Source organism: Orbilia oligospora (assembly GCF_000225545.1).
Source record: "Orbilia oligospora ATCC 24927 unplaced genomic scaffold scaffold00054, whole genome shotgun sequence".
Classification (NCBI taxonomy): domain Eukaryota; kingdom Fungi; phylum Ascomycota; class Orbiliomycetes; order Orbiliales; family Orbiliaceae; genus Orbilia; species Orbilia oligospora.
The window spans coordinates 2,506,288-2,525,227 of NW_011645611.1; the positions used below are offsets into that span (position 1 = coordinate 2,506,288).

At 44.5% G+C, this 18,940-nt stretch overlaps 5 protein-coding genes across 5 annotated transcripts; 2 read left to right on the forward strand and 3 right to left on the reverse strand.

The window, feature by feature from the left end:
• Positions 1–314: 314 nt before the first annotated feature.
• Positions 315–2,082, reverse strand: AOL_s00054g761 (uncharacterized protein; the record flags this gene model as incomplete). Its single annotated transcript, XM_011122077.1, has 4 exons — positions 315–998; positions 1,060–1,570; positions 1,640–1,740; positions 1,810–2,082. The coding sequence occupies 4 exons, from the start codon at positions 2,080–2,082 to the stop codon at positions 315–317; spliced, it is 1,569 nt and encodes a 522-aa protein (XP_011120379.1).
• Positions 2,083–2,716: 634 nt separating this feature from the next.
• On the reverse strand, positions 2,717–4,098 carry AOL_s00054g762 (uncharacterized protein; the record flags this gene model as incomplete). The annotated part of the gene is made up of 2 exons (XM_011122078.1): positions 2,717–3,750; positions 3,825–4,098. The coding sequence occupies 2 exons, from the start codon at positions 4,096–4,098 to the stop codon at positions 2,717–2,719; spliced, it is 1,308 nt and encodes a 435-aa protein (XP_011120380.1).
• A 478-nt stretch (positions 4,099–4,576) lies between these two features.
• AOL_s00054g763 (uncharacterized protein) lies at positions 4,577–6,112 on the forward strand (the record flags this gene model as incomplete). Its single annotated transcript, XM_011122079.1, has 1 exon — positions 4,577–6,112. One exon carries the CDS (start codon positions 4,577–4,579, stop codon positions 6,110–6,112), a length of 1,536 nt encoding a protein of 511 aa, XP_011120381.1.
• Positions 6,113–6,478: 366 nt separating this feature from the next.
• On the reverse strand, positions 6,479–8,020 carry AOL_s00054g764 (uncharacterized protein; the record flags this gene model as incomplete). Its single annotated transcript, XM_011122080.1, has 1 exon — positions 6,479–8,020. The coding sequence occupies one exon, from the start codon at positions 8,018–8,020 to the stop codon at positions 6,479–6,481; it is 1,542 nt and encodes a 513-aa protein (XP_011120382.1).
• Positions 8,021–16,822: 8,802 nt separating this feature from the next.
• Positions 16,823–18,331, forward strand: AOL_s00054g765 (uncharacterized protein; the record flags this gene model as incomplete). Its single annotated transcript, XM_011122081.1, has 4 exons — positions 16,823–17,132; positions 17,245–17,301; positions 17,388–17,486; positions 17,628–18,331. The coding sequence occupies 4 exons, from the start codon at positions 16,823–16,825 to the stop codon at positions 18,329–18,331; spliced, it is 1,170 nt and encodes a 389-aa protein (XP_011120383.1).
• Positions 18,332–18,940: the final 609 nt, after the last annotated feature.

Below are 18,940 nucleotides of genomic sequence, written 5' to 3' on the forward strand. Positions count from 1 at the left end.
TGTAGATGGACTGCTACAAGTCCATGCCCATGGTGTGCAGTATATACAAGTACTTGGTTTTACGTTACCAGGCATATCAGCAAGTATCATTATTATCATTACTTCTATCCGTCCGCATAAGGACGTTCTATAAATGCTTAAAATACTAGAATCATGCGACTAAGTAGGTAAGCTATGATTCCAAAGCCATATGATCTCCCAAAAAAAAAAGAAGAGCTCAAATCGCGAATAGTCCAAAGGCCCGTCCCGCTTCCAAACTCCAAATTTGTGCCCCCCGGCAAAGCCTCGCCTTTCCCCGCTATGCCACAAAGCCACTACCTCTTCTTTCCGACAACTTTGGTAACGGCTGATCGGATTACACTTCCCGCTTTCTCACAATCCTTCTTACTAAATCCAGATGATACATAAACCTTAACCACCATGGCTGGATTCCAGCCGAACCATTTTGGACCCTTGGACATGCCTGCTGGCAAAGCTATCCTCTTCACTCTGGTAACTAGAACTCCGTTGGCAAGACACTCATCAACAACATCCTGAGCCAACCGATCCTGTTCATCATTGCTCATTTCTCGTTTTCCATTCAACTGAATAGAGATGGTCGGGTTGATGAGCGAAGAGGTAATGGTCAATGTATCGGTCTTAGCCAAAGCAGCATGGAACGTCTTGATATTCTCGCGGAGTGGGGTAATGAAATTCTCCGGGTTCTCTCGGAGCATCTTAATAATCTCAGAAACGGTGGTGGCAAGCATTGCAGGTAAAGCGGCAGAGAAGACATAGGCAAGACCGGAGATACGTTGGTGGTGAACAATTTCCTTGGATCCACAGCAGAAACCACCACCTCCAACGAACGTAGTGGCAAGGGTACCAACAATCATATCGACATCGGTGGCAGGTAAGTTGTAGTATTCCGTAAGGCCGCGACCAGTTTCACCAACAACACCGAAGGAGTTTGTTTCGTCGAGGATAAGGCGGTACTTGTACTGGAACTTGAGTTTCACCTGAAACCACGTGAATAGTTAGCACGGATATCTTGGCTGTGCTCTTTGAGGGATAACTCACAATTGTGCCCAAATCGGCAACATCGCCACCATCTTCGAACAAAGCCTCAGTGACGATAAACCTTCGAGTCAACTCCCGTCCTCTGAACTCCCTCTCGACTTTCTTCAACACCTTCTCGAGATCGTCCATGTCGTTGTGCTTATACCATCTAATTGTACTTCTGCTAAGTTGCAAAGCCTTTTGGGTAGCAAAGTTAACCTTTTCATCGACAACAATGATATCCCCTCGCTTCGCAAAAGCTGGAATCACGGCACTGATGGTACTGAATGCTTGAGCGTATATAATGCAAGCCTCGGATCCGATAAACTCAGCAATATCCTGTTCGCAGTCCACATGCACATCTTGGGTACCGTAAAATCCAGGGGGTCCACAGGGGCCGACACCATAAGTTCGAAGAGTAGTAATAGCAGATTCGGCTAGGGCAGGTTGGTTTGCAAGATTGAAGAAGTTGGTAGAAGCCAGATTGGTGACGGTTCGTCCGTTGGTGAGTTTAACTTTTGTGCCGGTAGGTCTAATGTCCAATGCCCAATGTCAGCAATTCAAGCACATACACGATAAAACCCAATGAATGGCTAAATACCCTGCAATAACAGGCGTCTTGTCGATCTGTTCCTGCTCGAACTCTGTAAGAGGGGCGACTAGTGGTTCCGGCGTCCAATCCTCGATTAATTCATCAACTTCCTAGAGAACCCGAGTCGTGTGAGCACCAGCACTCCAATAACCCTTCCAATGATACCATTTTCAACATACATCAGGCCGAAGCTTAACAAAATTCTTCTTTTGGGTCGAGTATTTCGGCGCCAACAGATACTGTATCGCAAAAATAACCAGGCAAAGCTCAATCACGGATCGTGCCGGATCATGCTGGTACGACATCTTGATGTACCGGGTCAAGATGGCAGAACCCGGTATCCGGTGGAATTGAACGATTGCCATATCGCGAATGGTAACGAGAAGGGCGAGAGCATCTTGGTAGTCCATGTTGAAGATTTGCGATGGTGATGAAAGTGGAGAGGACGTCATGTTGGCGGTCATAATAAAATAGGGAAAGGTGAGGACACCTTGGGAAGTCTGCAGCCTGCTACGGAAAAGTGTGAAGGTTTTAAGGAGGAAAAGGGAAGTCGAAGCTGTCGGCTCAAAGCGTGGCCGGCTTGGCACAGCGAGTATGACAGTGAACCACAACACCGCCAAAACACCACAAAGCGAAGCTAATTAAAGCCAATTCTCACATCGATAATATTACAATACAATAACTACGTAAGTACTTGCGCGTCGAGTGGGTATCAAAAATATATGGAAATAGCTTCACCATAATATAATATCCATTTATAGGGTGAGATGCAAAAAGTAAGTACTTGGGCAGTTAGTATTAATATAGCGGGAACGTTTTGTCGACTCTTCTCGACCACTCCCACAATCCTCCCTTGATGTCCTTTATCACATTCCCCTTCACCAAGCCGCTTTTCTTAAGCCTCTGAACAGCTATTCGAGAGTCGTTTCCAAGCCTGCAAATAAAATATATTGGCGTAGAGGTATCTCGAGGTAGCCATGACGGTATGGGTACCGGTGGCCTTTCCTCTCCGTCCATCCCGTCCTTCTCCGCCATGATTGGTAGCGTCAAAATTGTCGTGATTGGAACATCTAGACTTAAATTAGCTCAAGCCAACGGGAGTCGATTCAAACCAAACTTCTTACTTATACTGTTCTCCAGAGCACAAATTCCAAACTGAACATCGTCTCGCACATCAATTAACAATCCTCCTTCTTTATTTTGGCGAAGTTTACTGTATTCCTCCACGTTTATGACCTCGTCCTTCGTCAAAGGCGGATATTTACCACTCCCCTTTCCTCCACAGAAGGCCACGTAATCCAAGGATCCATTCCTCATAGATTCTTTTGTAATTGTAGCAACAGGTGAACAAGCCTGACACGTCTTTCTCTTTCCAAACATCCTGATCGTTCTAAATGGTGTATCCGAAAATGCAGAATATATTGTCATATAGAACTTTTTCTGCTCCAACGACTCTTCCTTCTTCGGAGCGTCTTTCGCATCGGCTGGACGTATATCCGGCGATAAGTGTGCTGGCTTCCGCCGTTTCTTCTTATCTGCCTTTGAAAGCAGAACCTTCAGAGCTTCGGTCGACATCAGAACCCCCATAGCACCCACAACTGGACCTAATACTCCGCCTTCCCCACAGCTTAGCACCGACTCCGGAGGGGGCGGTTTGGGGAAAACGCATCGATAACATGGTCCTTCCCCAGGTGGATTATTCAAGACAACCAATTGACCATCCGATCTCAAGGCTGACGCAGAGACCAGTGGTTTCCCGAGAAGCACGCAGGCATCCGATATCATATACCTCGTCTGAGGTGAATCTGTGCAGTCCAAAACCAGATCGTACTTGCCCAACGTCTCGATGGAATTCTCGGGCGTTAGAGCATAGTTGTGGGCGATATACTTTGGATTCGGGTTAATCCGTTTCAAAGATGATATTATAGACTTGACTTTAGGGTGGCCGACTTTTTCGACCGTATGCATTATTTGTCGGTGTAGGTTAGAAGGCTCAACAAGATCATGGTCGACGATCCCAATAGTGCCGATTCCTGCACCAGCAAGGTATGCTGCAGCTGGGCAACCTAATCCCCCAGCTCCAATAAGGAGGACTTTCGATCGCTTAAGTTGCAGTTGACCTAAATTTAAAATTATTTATCGTTCAAATAAAATAAAATAAAAAAAGTAAGATAAACTGCTTAGGATACCATACCGTCGAGACCAACCTCCGTCATAATCATCTGTCGTCCATAGCGACGAAATTCATCCAGGTCAAGTCTAACAGCCTTGTCGTCTTGATCCTCTGGAGTGGGAAGCTCTTCTTCTTCCTCATCCTCCTCATCTTCCCCATCTAATCCATGTGTCGCATGCCCATTAGTAGTCGAGTTTGCGACCGCTCCACTACGATAGTCCGCTAGCTCCCTCTCAAGTTCTGCAATCCGTATTCTCAGATCAAGGTTTTCTGATCCTAAAGAAAACTTCTCCATGACTGTGTATTTTTAGAGTCCTTTTAGAGCTTTAGGAGCGGGCTAAAAGTCAAAGCTAGGTCGGTTCGAACGTTCGAATTCTGGAGTTTTTAGATGTTCAAGTTTTAATTTTTGTTCTTCGTGCTCCGTCGCAAGCTGCAGTTAGCCATGCAATGGCGCAAACTTAGCTCAAAAGATTCTAATTCTGAATCACGCCAACCAGACGCTGAATCACCTTTTTATAGACGGGCGTCTCGACACCGCATAAACCAGCTTAAGCTCTCGACGTAGCTCGAGCGCTAATACAACAACGAAACCCCCTGCTGTGGTCGTCTGGCTCCTTTGACGCCCTCCTTGAGCCCTGACTGATACCTAGCTGCCGGTAGAAAGTGAAAGGAACTTTGCTTATTTCAAAGTTTCCGCTTGCAGGTTTTGCTTGTGTCACCGAGAAGGCTGTGTGGTATTTTTGACAACACAACGCGATATTGAAAGCCTCGAGATGTCCGCTGTCGACACCGAGGTCGAGGCCTCAAACTCAGAATTGGAACAGCTTCTTTTGCCCAATCATCCATCGTTTACAACAGAAGACCCTCTAGGATTCTCGGATATAGATGAATATCCGGTTCCAGTCTATTCAATTCTTGAATCTCTTCTCTTCCGCAAGTTTGAATCAATCTCTCAGATTATTCCTCCAGAAGCTTTAACAAGCGAATTCGTCTCCGTAGTATCAGATCTTTCATACACCCTCCACAACCGTCCAGATCCCAATCTAAATATTGTAAAATCCTGTATATCTGATTTACCAGATTCTATAACCTATATTCAATCAATAGTGCATTCCGCATCAAAACTACCCATTCTATTCCCATCCGGATCTCTGCATCCCCTCAATCCAGGAGAGACAAGAGCATACACCAAAGCCCATTTATCATCTATCCTCTCTCATCAATCTCTATTAACTCTACCCTCTCCTAAATGGAACGACTGGGGTGGTGTAAACCTTACACCATGGTATTCAGATGCCGACGGTATTACTGAACCAAAGAGGACATACACCAACATCACCCTCGACTACTTCAAACAATCCACAGCACCCTCAAATCAATCCCAAGAATTCCTTTTCCATCTTTTCCATAACCAGATTCCCCCATCCCTTACCGCAAAAACCGCATTAATACCTCTCAAAATACTTGAACTCCCCATCGAAGAGGACTTCCCGAAAACTACACTGCCCGTCGACAATGTCCACATAACATACATCATATCATCCCACAAACTTATCGGCCATGGCCCTTCAGCGACTCAGGAGGAAAGAATACTCGCTAGTATACCTGAACTCCTACCGGTTTCTACATTTACACCCCCATTGAAAGAAAAAACCGCATTGGCGGTTACAGCTTCCGCAGAGGGTGGGTTTATACCCACAGCAGTATTTACGGGACACGGAAGAACCGCGCGAAAGGATAATAGTTATAACCGTGAGGACTACGAAGGCGAGAATAAGGAGAAAAGGATACGAGCCAATACTTTCTTGTTTCTTAACGCTACAGAGTTAGATACCGTTGAAGTTCCTGAGGTAACAGGCGGTGAAAGTGGGATGTTGCCAGATTTCCTACCGGGTGTTTTGCAAAAGGATTTGTTGAAAGCATATACTGGGTTCTTTGGTGTATTTGATTCACAGGCAAGGAAAGGAGAAAAGAGGAACCAAAGGATTGTAGCGACGCCGTGGGGAAGTGGTGCTTTTGGTGGTGATGTTAGAGTGAAGCTGTTGATATTATGGGTTGCTGCTAGTTTTGCAGCCACAAGGTTGGAGGAGGGGCAGAAAGCAGAGTTGGTGTTTTTGGTGAAGCGGTTTGTAGTTGATGCTAAAGAGGTTTGGTGGAAAGAAATGTTAAATAAGGTTCAAGATAGTGGGCTTGGGGCAGACGATGTATGGAGGGCATTGTTGGAGATGGAGGAGAATAGTACTGCAGATATTAACGTTTTGGAGGGTATTGTCAACGCCTTGGGTTTGGAACGCCCGCACGTCATGTAATTCTAATTCTCAGCTACTTAGATACTTATGTCCATTAGAATAGTAGTGGTAATATTAAATAGAATCAATTTCTCGAATTGTAGGATAATATTTAAAGTTGCATTCCCCTACCGGAATGCTCTTGGAAGAAAATCGTTGTCTGTTCTGGGAGGCTCTAAAAAAATTTAAGGTCCCATCTAGACAGTAAACGCCGTGGAAATGCCCACCCATGAAATATATAAGCAACTTTTCAAATCGCTTCTCACTCGCTATGCAGTTAAATACATTCAGGTATCGAATCAAGATGGTATCAAGTAAGTATCAAGGAATTGTTATCCAAACAAATGAAATATAATAGATGGAAAGAAAAGGCGTGGTTGGAATGTCTTAAAAATGGTGGATAGGCAGCCGTGCTGGCGCACTGCTGCTAAGCTGAGGGAGGGCTGCAAATTTGACAGATTTTGCTGATGGGTTTCCAGCAGAGATAGAATAGCTATAGCTAGACTCCGCCCCGTATACTCTATCTTGGTGTTGATAGCTTTTACTACTCATGGCGCTTCTTGCCGGGTATGCAATTTTAGGATATGTTGGCTGCTGTGAAAGAGAAGGGACCTCAGGGATAGAGGATGGATTTGAAGATGCACGGGGCCTCCCCAGACTTTCACGAGAAGCTTGTGGGGTGCGGTAAAACGACATTCGGGGTTCTTCCCTTGTATTTGGTGGTTCTGGTTGTCTTTGATGGATATGATAACCACTGCTTCGAGGGTTTATATACTGAGGTTTTTGAAGACGACCTCTAGAGAGTGAACGATGAGGGGTGGTTTCTGTGGTAGGGGAAGGAACAGAAGGAATCGTCATTGGTTCAGATATTGGATGATATCCGTCCATTGATGTGTGGCGGATTTGCAAACCGTAAGGATTGGTTTGAGTGGATCCGCGATGCATTGTATGGTGCCATGATGCAGTACGCTCGTGATCATGAGGATGTGAACCCTGTCTGATATGATAAGGAGTGGATTTAGGTGGTTGTGGTAGAAATATTTGCTGACTTGTTCGCATATTAGCAGCTGTTGGAACGAAAGACCTTTGCTGGTATGCTGGCTGAGGTGCTCGATGTGAAATCTGTGTTTGGAGAAGATTCATAGACTCTTGTCGGATATCAATATCAGATGATTGAGGTTGTATGTTTTGTTGTCCCACTGGCATTAATAGAGATCGTTTTTTATGCTGTCTTGAATATCTTTGGAAAGTATTATACTTTGGGTGCGCCCTATGCACATGCGGATCCGGGGGACCGAGCGATCCAGTTGAGTTCCTATCCGCTGGCCGATTTGGAGGCATGAGACCCTGTGCAGGTAGTCGAGGAGAGTGAATCTGAGGTTGAACTAATCCTATCACTGCTTCTGAGCTATCATTTCTCATCATCCGTTCCCTCCGAATATAAGTAGATGGTGACTTTGGAGAAGCAATTGCAGCAGCGGTTTCAATGTCCTGCTCACCAGGAGCAGCGGCATTGAGAGATAGAGCTAATCTCGAACTGGTTGTAGAAGAGCCAGAGCCTCGAGATTTTTGAAACCCTCCGATTTGCCTCATCGAGGGGCTTTGAAACCTTTCACTTCCCACTCTATCCCATTGTATCGGTGCCGATTTGTTTTTTCTCCTTCGATACCATCTTCTCCCTGGCCCCAAAATCGCCCACATTAAAATAGGTACGAGAGCTGATAAAAATCCAATTAAGAACCAATGCCAGTTTGCGTGCCAGAATACCTCAATTTTCGAGTCTCTGTTTTGTTGTGCGGTTGAAGTTGGAGGCGGTGCTGAACTCGTGAACGATGGTAGTGTCGAAGTTGGAGGCGTAGATTGTGATAATACCCCAGTCGTATGAAAAAGTATGATCGCATGTGAGATTGCCAGAATCCTCTTTGACATTGTCGAAATGTGATTAAAACGTAGAAGGAATTTCACAAGCCAGCGCGAAATCCCCTATAGATGCCTAGGTGCTTAAGTAGTAGTTTTAAAAGTGGTATTCCGGAGCCGTTTGAATTCGAATATTCGAGGATCGATATGTTCTCCCACCCTGCTGAGGCGCTCTGCACCCTGAAAATCAACTGTTGAAAGAGTGTAGAATCGAGAATGTTGGAAAGCCAGGAACCAATTCCTTCTTCTGAAGACAAAATGACAGCAACGTTATTCGAAAACAAGGCTGACCGGTCCCTAGGTTTTGTTTATATGAAACCGAAGCGTATGAAGATCTCCAGTGCTATTGGCTTGAGCTGCGTGATACGCCGATATTGGATTAGGTAGCCAACGCCCCTGCAACACGAAATGCAAGAAGGAATGAATGACGTTTAAAATATCGAAGCGGACAATCAATGTCACTGATATACCAAATATAGAAAGAAAGGAATGTTGAAAATAATATCGACTGGTCGATTGCGATCGATTGTTGAAGAAAAGAATGGAAGGCCGAAACGCAAGCAGGCAAACAGGAACAAAAGGAAAGTAAAGAGATCGAAATCCGGATCGATATCCCTCGAGAATAACTGGTTTCACAGAAACCTTCAAAAGTGTCAGAAGACGTTTGCATACAAGGTACGAGGATCTCGGTACCTTTTTAAGAGGAAACCGGACCTCATGTGAAGAAACATCTTTGCAGGGGGTTTCCATTGTTGTAGCTCCAGCTGGCCAGCATTGGTCGTATAAACAGCTAACCGACGAGGCAACTGTGGTGCAGGAACACTGCTTGACTGACCATTGGCGGCGTCAAGTCGCATTCCCACGTCAGATGAATCGGGTAAGTCGCTGTTTGGATAGACGTGGAGGTCGTCGCATGGCAAGGCGTTAACTTGCTGCGAATGGTCGACATGTTGCGCATGTTGCAACAGGCATGTTTGGCTGGTAAGCTTCGGATGTGGATTCTTGGCCTTCACGATAGGGAAACCGGTGCTTGCTGGCCGCCAGATGGGATGAGGGTTTCACCAGGGGACGGTTTCAGGTAAGAATGGAAAATGTCGCTAACCAAACCACGACGGGAATGGGTTAACTTGCAGCCAATCTCTGCACGTAATAAATACGTTGATTGAAGGTTTCTCGCATTGTGCCTGCGGGAAGGCTCTGAGCTGGACAAGGGCCATGACCACACCCATACTCTGTGCTCTGAAAGGGAGAGGCCCAAGGGTCGGGTCGGGGAATTTTTAGATGGTCTGGCGAATCAGCGTTTCTGAAACCGCTGCTTGGCGGGGCGGCTGTTGCAACTGCCCAATTTTGTATCCTGCCAGTGAATTTAGATGAACCTGTACTTACTAAGTACTTACTTACACTGGCATAGCATGGTGCTTGAGAGGGATAGAGATTGCATCGATTGTAAATATCGCAGGACTTCGTATGTGGAGGGAATTAATCAACCAAGTGGCTCACCAGGTCAGCTATGAGGGGCTCGTATATCTAACACGTGGTTAATTTCTAGGTAGCAATGTGATATCTGTTGAGAGTTTTTACCGCATCCAAAACGTTGATAAAAAGTCTTCTTAGATATGCATAATACATACATAGGATACTAGTTACATACGCCTAGCAATACGCCATTCCACGCGTTTACAGCCAATAATGTTCCTGCGATTCTCTTGAGTAATGTACAGTAAGGTGAGATCAATGCAGGGAATAAATTTTTTTCTCTCTTCGAAAGGTCGGCGCAACCAATCGATTGCCTAATATCTGCTGTTTTCCTGACCTTTTGGACTTGGCTCGAAAATTACTCTGCAAGGGGTTCCTTTTTTTTTTCTTTCTCAAGAATGACTTCTAATTATTAGTAGCAATTGGTTAGATCGAGGGCCACGTCTAGAGCCACAGTCGAAAGTTTTCCAGTACCCGATCCGAACCCAACATTCTCAAAGTGTCGTTAGTCGTGCTCCTGCGCAGCTGCTTGGGGAATTACTAGACTAAAGGGGAATCGAGTTTAGACAAATGTTATAAAATAAAAAGCCATCAAACTAAAAAAACTAGAAACATTCTGACCCGTATAAAGCGGTGTCGATAAGATTATAAATTCAATATCCCAAAGGAGTAAAAATAATAGCCACGAAAGGCTCGGCGACCAATAAAGCGTGACCATTAGCGAATGAGAGGGTGTGCGGGTTTAAAGTATACGGACACCTGATCTCTGCATCTCTGCAAGCCTACATCATTGCATGTGCCGAACCGAAATCAATATCACAAGCGACGGCAAAGGCGGGAGGAGAAATAGAGCCTTGCATATAATTCGTACGTGTCCACGATGCAAGAATATTGAGCGATACTACTTTAGTTCGCCGAATTGTGGGTTCCCTTTTGAACTAAAACTAAGACCTCTTCCTTAACTTTGGCTACAATCAGACAAGCACAAGTCGGAGACATCTGGTCCATCGATTTGAGGGGCGAAGGATGCAGCGCAAAAAGTGTCTCGATTTCAAGAAGCACGAACCTTTTTCTGAGTGACCTGCTTGATCAGGATTGGGACAGTCCCCAACGTGGCTCATGCATGATAGACGGATAGACCTGGCTTCTCATTTGGTCGGCTAAATCTGGTCCTTGCAGCGGCATACGGGAATCCCAGTTTGGTGCAAAGAAGATCAGCTGCCCACTCAACATTAACATTCCAACAACAAGGTTACAGCATGCGGTTCGTTATCTCCATCGTAACTTGTCCTTGATGGAAGGGTTTTATTTTATTTTATTCTTTTTATTTTATATTTTATTTTTATATAATTTTTCTTGATTTATTTCTTGATTTGTTTTATATAACACCAGCTCTTAAAACGCCGTCGACATCGGATTGTTTCGTTCAATAAATAGGCCTCTTAGACCTCTTCGCCTTCGAATATGTCTTATAATTATATCATAACTTTGCTTCGCTATTTTTTGTGCTCATGGCACATTTGCCCAGCCATACTCGCTGTAGTATAGTACACGGATTCTTAAATCCTGAGGGGAGGCACGGGTGATATGTCTCCGTGCGGTTGGGCGGCGGGGCAGATCTTAAGCTGTTTGAAATAGATCAGCTTCTCGAAAGACCATCCTTCCATGGAAAACTTTTCCTCGCAAACGTGGAATCACATTGACGACGGTTCAACCGATATGATGGTGAAAGCGATATATTACTATACTACGTGCAAGAATCTGGATCTTACAGGGTTTCAGGGAATCGCCTGTGCTCGATCTCGACGAGGTTGATGCGATATCTGCCAGGAAATTGATTAAAATTGTTTCGGGTTCTTCATTTCTTTTTCCTTGGCTCGGAAGTCAGTGCACTCGGACTGTGGTCCGGGGATGATAATCTTCAGCAACGAAAAAAAAAAAAAAACTGATAAGCTAATACCCGTTAAACGTTTTTCTAAGTAATATCATTGCGGCGATATATGTTAATATGACGGGCTGTTAAGGAACAAACCGTGAAACAAATGCTTGAGCGCTTCGCATGATCATGGTCTATCAAGATGATTATGGAGTCTGGACTAAAGTAAATTACCTACATCCCGTGTACCATTTGGTAGATGATGAGCTCATGAGCACACTATGGGTAGTAACGGGCGCGGCGCGGGCGAACAGACGGCCGGAATACATAGTACGTCTTCCAGGTCTTTGAGAGTAAAAAAACAACCTTTAAGACGAATTGGTTCTAGTCTTTTAACCTACAATTAACCCGGCTGAGTGGGTGTGCTATTCCATGCGTGTGTTGAGTAATTTGGGGAGAACAGAGGCCAGACCGCTGGGAACCTGCAAGCTAAGTCGACCACTACCATGTCAAAGATGCAGCGGGAGAATGGGAGCGACCCAAGTGGATAGCAGGAAGGGAAGAAAAAAGAGACATGACCCTTCGATCTCCCTATTTTGTCGTCATTGGAGGGTATGTACTAGTAAGTCGGGTACCGAATTCCAGGTTCGAAGCTTCGACTCGATGGTGGTCACGGATAATACTTGTTCCCCCTCCTATCCTTTCATCCCGAATTACCGCTACCTGGGTAAGTTCGGACACCCACTTATTTGACTTCCTTATTTTACTTAATTCCTTATTTACTACAATCAAAGCCTGTACTATGTATGTATGTATGGGCATACACAAAACATGTACAGAGGCTGTAGTATAATCAAATACGATGGATGAGGGGTCGAGCACACCACCAGAGAGCAGCTCCACTCCGGTCCCTGTTACGACATCCAATGCGCCTGCCGCGCTCCTCAATCTAAAGTCGCCCGAACTAGGCCGTTCCATATCTTCAGATTGAATGCATACATAGAGCGATGCAAAATCCTTAAGTTTGTTCCGTAGTTTAGACTAAACTATAACACTATTATTATCCCATTGACTGTTTTAGTGTCTTAGCTGGTAGCTGCCATGCCACGTAGTATTCCTTTGCATCCAACTCCCCATTACGAATAGTCTAGTATAGTATACTGTGATATATATATATACCTTATAGTGTGTCAAGTGAACAGGTCTAGACATCTGGCTAATTGGCCTACGTTATTCCTGAGTGCAACTACTATACCAAAGTACTTAAGTGAGTAACTAACAATTTAATTGCGCTCTATTCGATTCTTGTTTGAAGTTCAGTAGTGTGGGTGGGTGATGATAGGATAAGACAAGTCAGAGATGAGCTAGCTAAAGGTAAAAGAGGGAAAAAAGCAAAATCCAATATATGTCCTCTAAACCAAGATCCAGTCGCACAAGGGCCAGATGATTTATAGACAGGCTATGGGAAAAAAAAAAAAAAAAAAGGAAGAACGAAAACCACTATTACTTAGCGACATTTACTAATACCATTCTTCAGTCTTACACCCGGTGTATTAAGCATAGAGATTATTTAGTCGACACGAAGTGAAACCTACAACCGTCATTATTAATTCATTCTCTACACTTCGGATCCAACTTTTTTCCTACTCTTTTGCGGGGACCCCAATCTCAATATCAAACAGCTCGGACCATCGAAGCGCCATTTCTATTAATTTATTCTGGCGTCGCAAAGATACAGCAATAACAGCGGCGACTGGATCTCGATATCGAAACGAGATTGTTTCTTTTCAGGCTCTTCGGGGCCATCCGTCGTTTCCAGAAGAGCTACCCTCCACTACCTGACCCCAGATTGTTTCCCAGTCGCGAAACGCTTGAACCCAACCACGGTCCGAGCTTGAATTTACTCTTGTTTTTTCCGTATCTGATTCATTGAACGCTTCACGTCGGTATCTGTATCCTATAGCTTCGTCCGTTCACATTCAAACCCCTCGCATATTCCCGTCATACTCTTCTATCTTTGTACTACCGACAAACTCGATTGCAGGACGCTACACACCCTGTAGTTCGTAAATTGATTGGATGGTGTCTTCATAACCTTCTCAAACGACGATTGCACAACTCGAGAGACCACACAGCTGTATCTACGACCTCGATATTCACATTAAATATCTCGAATGGGTAAGTTCTCCGGTAAGGGAGCTGTTCATTTGCTTTTGCCACAGATATAAGCTTTGATTTGGTACAATTTTTGCGCTCTTCTGTCTTTTTACTTTAGTCATTTGACATCGTGGATACAATCCACGGTGGAGCCTTGAGGGGGGGTGGTTTGATTTTTTCCCTCCTCTCTCACTTTCTCCCTGCTCGTCAAGAATTTGAGAACACGCATTGCGATTGGACTAACAATCTATTGATTGTTCTGGAAAAATTGCAATGTCGTCTCCTCAAAAGTCTTTTCTGATATATGCCATTCCGGCGGTAGCACTATATATCACATCATATCATGGTTTCATGGGGAGGCGAAGGCCCATGCGCGATATAGGGCTATATCTCGCAGATTGATGAATTGGCCCGCGCGTTTCCAAACATAATTCGGTCTGATATTGGCCATGGAACCTTCTTTTGCTTCTCTGTTTCTGCTTTTGTTCATGGCATCTCACGACCTTGTACCACACTTACTTGAGGGTTGGTGGTATCAGCGGGGAACAATTTGTATTATTGGCCGGCCCGTGGTACAACTCACATTTTGGCCATCTTATTTGTTCGCTAGAGTTTTGGCAGCTGTCCAGAAGCCATGCCGCCAGCTTTCTTTGATAACCTTATGCTTCAGCATCAGTATGATGCCAGGAAGCGGCGGCTTGCGAAGAATGCGGACGGGCAAGCTGTGTCTCAGGTCAACGCCATTCAATCCTGTTGCATTTTAAAACCCGGGCTACCAGTAATTTGATTTTTAACCTTGCGACATACCTACGTTATTCCCATTCCTTTCAGTTGCGACGCTGTTCCGGGCAAGCCACTACCGCTGATGGCCGCTCTTGAGAGGGAAGAAAAGAAAACTGTCTTTTTCTAAAACCTGAATGAATGGGAAAACTTTTTGGGGATATTATTTTCCACGATGGCTTAAGCTCCACTCCATGCGCGACCTGCGTCAGCCATCTCTTTTTTTTATTTTAACCTTTTCTGCGCCTGGTCGCAAAACTACAAGGTCAAAATCGAGTTTTCAGCCGAAAAGGGCACCCATTCTATTCAAACAACGAGCGCAAGAGGGGTGACTCGAAGCAGAAGAGAAAAAGGAAACCCCACTCAGGTAAACGAACTGACCAGCAAAAGGGTGGTCGCCAAATAATATTAGCGATTACTTGGGATTATAATGTTAATAACACTATATCCTGACCTTTATGAGCCTGGGTATGCCTTGACTTCCAGAAAGAGTAATTGTTAAATTAGTTGGATTTGTTATCCTTACCCAGCTTTTTTGTTTTATTATTTCGTGCTGGATTTTCCTTCCAACTAGGCACGTTTCCCGTGCAAGTTCTCTTTCACCCGGGTCAATGCCATTGTCGCCTGGGGGCCTGCAAGCCTGCAAGACAAGGCAAGGGAAGGGAAGAGGGGTGGGAAAGTGTACTTCTCGCGCAGCCTACCCACCTCAACTAGCTCCAATTCTTCAGTGGCAATTCCTTGCGAAAAATCAAGAAAAATCATGACCAGACTAGCTAGCACCGTCAATATGGTCTCCAAAAGGGTGGTTTTCTTCTTTCTACTTGACAATTAGCTGGCCAGTACGGTGTGCCTGAAGATCGAGGAGAAACATTACATACAGACATGCGCAGCTGAGCGTGGGAGCAGGAGCAGGAGCAGGAACATGGGGATGGAGATTGATTAAAATTTCAATTTGATACTTCGCTTTAGTAATTCTTTGTTTCTTGTCGTCGCATTCTTTTTAATCTGCTTCATACCGCCTCCTAAAACCCTTAGGCCGCCTATTTACCTTACGAGTTACCTTTTTTTTTTTTTTTTTTTTTTTCTAAACTAAAGAAAGTTATTGTTCATTTGACAGCGTATTAACCTTTTTCCCCTCCCCTTATCCCCTCCTCTTTTACGACCTTTTTGACCTTTTTGACTTTTAGTATACTATAGTAGTATTACTATTTTAATTTTTGTTATTAATTGTCTTTGTGCAGCTTTCGTTTCCCCCATATTTCTCATTTTGCAGTTTGCAGTTTGCATGCATCCGTTATAATATATAGTTACTTCTTTCCATTAAGGACTTTTCTTACTTACTTGCGGACGCCCTTTCGCGCCTTTTTCTTTCTGTCGCATTTCAGATATACTAACGACGACACCTGGACATCGATTCATTCCCCCTTCTCGAAAGAAACCCCTCCCTCACTCCCTCCCTTCCCCCCCATCCTCCCCGACCGCTTCCCTGCTTATCGTCACTATTATTATCGGTGTTATTGCTTCTTAACAAAAATTAATAATACCAATCCAGATTTTCTCTTTTTTAATTTTTCTTTTAACTTTTTTTTATTTTCTTTTTATTTTATTTTATTCTCCCATTTCCCCCCAGTTTTGCGACACACATACAGTTCACAGTACTGACTTACATACATACTTACATACGTCCTTTTTTCTTATTCTGGTTTATTTTATTTTATTTTATTTTACTTATTTTATTTTTTTGTTTTACCTTTTTTTTATAATTTTTTCCTTTTGAAAGCATCCTTAGGTACTTCCTTCTACTTACGCTTTCCCTCGCTTTGATACAATAGACTCGCCTGCAGATATCGATATCGATATTCCCATACTTCTTATTATATCTTATTAATACCACGAAACAATAATATATCCACTTCCACTAACTGTACGACATAGCGCTGAGAGATTCAACTTGATTAAACTGGTTTCTCCCGGCGCAGTTTCGAAACTTCGACTTCAACTTCGTTCGTCACCGCTGTTCGATTCCTATACTATACTCTTTTGCAATTAACAAACCTAATCCACCTCCACCACCATCATTGCGCTGCTTAACTAACTTCGCAAACATTGCAAACCACCGTGCGCCGTCGACGTCAATAGTCCCGACAACATATAATACTGCTTCTGCTTTTTTTTTGGATTGCGACTGTACGATATCATTGGACATAAATAGTGGAGGTCGCATCTCCCCACCACTGGACTTCTCTTCTGGCCGTCCCGATAACCAGGGCTCTACGACCGTCTTTGCATTTACACATATCGCATGTTACCGTTCCAAAGGTTAAACCCATCCGAGAAGAAGAAGAGGACGAGTTCGAGTTCGAGAAAACTCTAAAGCGAACCAGCGCGTGTGTGTGTGCAAAAACTCTTTGCCAGCATCCCTCCCAAAAATCTCTCTCACTCTTTCTCTCAAAATTTCAACCGTCGTTTTGTCGCAATCAACTAAGAAACTACCTAATTACCCTCCGGACACTTTGGTTCTTACCATGGCTGTCAGTTTCACAGGCTCCCTCGGCCACGAGGATACGGAGAGCCCGTCGGCACAGCTGCTAGGCGAGGGAAGCCCACCTCTGGGCTCGGAGAGTGCAGCCGGCGACACCAGCACAATAGATGCGAATATGTCACCTTCAAAGCGCAAGGGAGGTCGGCAGCCAGTCGATAATTCGGAAGAAACCAAGGAACGGCATGCAGAGCTATATCGGTACTACAAGGAGAACACGGGCCTGTCGCAGGCAAAGATGGCCGAGTGGTACACCACAAAGTTCGGGTCGACTATGTCGCAATGCACGGTATCGCGTATGTACCAGGCCTCCCGATCCAGCTGCATCCCCCTGGCATTTTTGACGTTTGACCGAATATCCGCTGACTCTATATCTTTTTTTCCTTTTTCTTTTTTTTGGGTCTGTAGAGGTGTTGAAGAAACAGAAGTTGTTGCACGGTGAAGAAATCGCGGAGCCGCGTCCTCGTAAGAGCCCTGCCAGTCGAGAACTCCCGTGACATGTCATGTCACGACAACCTTGGCAACCATGCTAACCTCATCGCACCCAAAAGGAAAACGAAAGAGCATGAAAGCGGAAGACCAGGCCGGAGAAACCAAACCTAAGAAATCCCGTGGAATTGAAGTCGGGCCTGACGGAACACCCATCGGTAGTAAGTTTCACTTCTGTCTGACAATAGTTTCGGCATAACCTTATTTTTTCTTTCTTTCCGATCTCCCCCCATCCCATCTTCCTTTTATTTTTGGATGAAGACTAGGTTTCTGACCGGACGCGTTTTTGCCAGTTCAAACAGTCATCTATACTCCAAGCTCTCAGTTCAATAATCCTCCGTCATTCCAAGCTGTTAACGCTCCTCCAACATCATACTCGTCATTCACATCACCGGCGACCCCTGTCTCTCTCGCCCACGCCGCCTTGACACATACCGAAGCCATTACCCCTACCACAGGCTCGGTTCCGTTCCGGGCAACTGACCCCTCGAGAACGAATCAACAGCCATTCAGTATTGGCCCCAATAGCAGGCCCGTAGCGCCAATCCTTCATCATCCAGGTGCGTCAACGCCCTCTAAGACATTCATAGTCAATGGGAAACCAACGTCTCCGATAGGTGCAATGATGGAACAGCCTACTCACATCCGGTCCGGGGATGTTCAAACTCTACAGTCAGAACTTGAGAGCTCGCGGCGGACAGTTAGTGAATATCAAAAAATTGTTCAGAAGCAGGAGACTCTGATTGATAATATTCTCACCAATCAACATAATGAAAAGGAAAAGATCAAGGACCTTCAAATCGAGAATAACTTGCTTCGTGAGACGAAGGGAAATGAGCAGATCTCCGAGCTGTTGACGAAGATCGAAAAACTGACAAGAGATCTCGAAAATGAAAGAGAGAGAAATAAAGCTATGGCTGATTTATGGTCAAAAGAAGAACAAATATTCAAAGACATTCTAGCTACCCGGTCGAGCAAATTCCCTCTTGGTGCCGACATCAAATAAGGTGGAACAATCGAATCCTCTTAGTCAAAATTCATGACCTTGGATCACAAAGCTGACATCTTACTGGATGATCTGTATTTTGAACTACACTCTATCTAACCCCTCCCTCCCTCTTCTTCCCTTGAGTTTTATACCTTTTACTATCTATTTATTCCCCTTCTCCTTTTCCCTTCCCTTCAACGACCTTATTTCCCTTTCCTTTGTTTATAATATTTTTTTTTATTTTTAACGGTGCTGGATCATGGACCTGTCCCTTGTTTTAACTCGATACCATTGCTTGCAGGCAAATATTTCATTTGTTTTTACGTCTTTTTTCTCTTTTTCTCCTTTTATTTTCTGAGATATCCTTTTGCGCTCCTTCCTGTCAACCATCCCTTTGTAACCAATTTGGGTTCCTGGGTGGCTTATTTCCTTCCCTTTCACTTTTATTATACGGTAGATTCGTCTGTAGTGTGATATGCATTTTCATCGCTTGCATGAACCCCCCCCCCCCTCTCTGATTCTTTTTACTACAACCTTTATTTGTATATTTCTTATTTCCTTTTTATATTCTTCGACAGAATGTTGGTGGGTTGGATTGCGAGCGCCCTCCCCCTCCATACCCTTCTT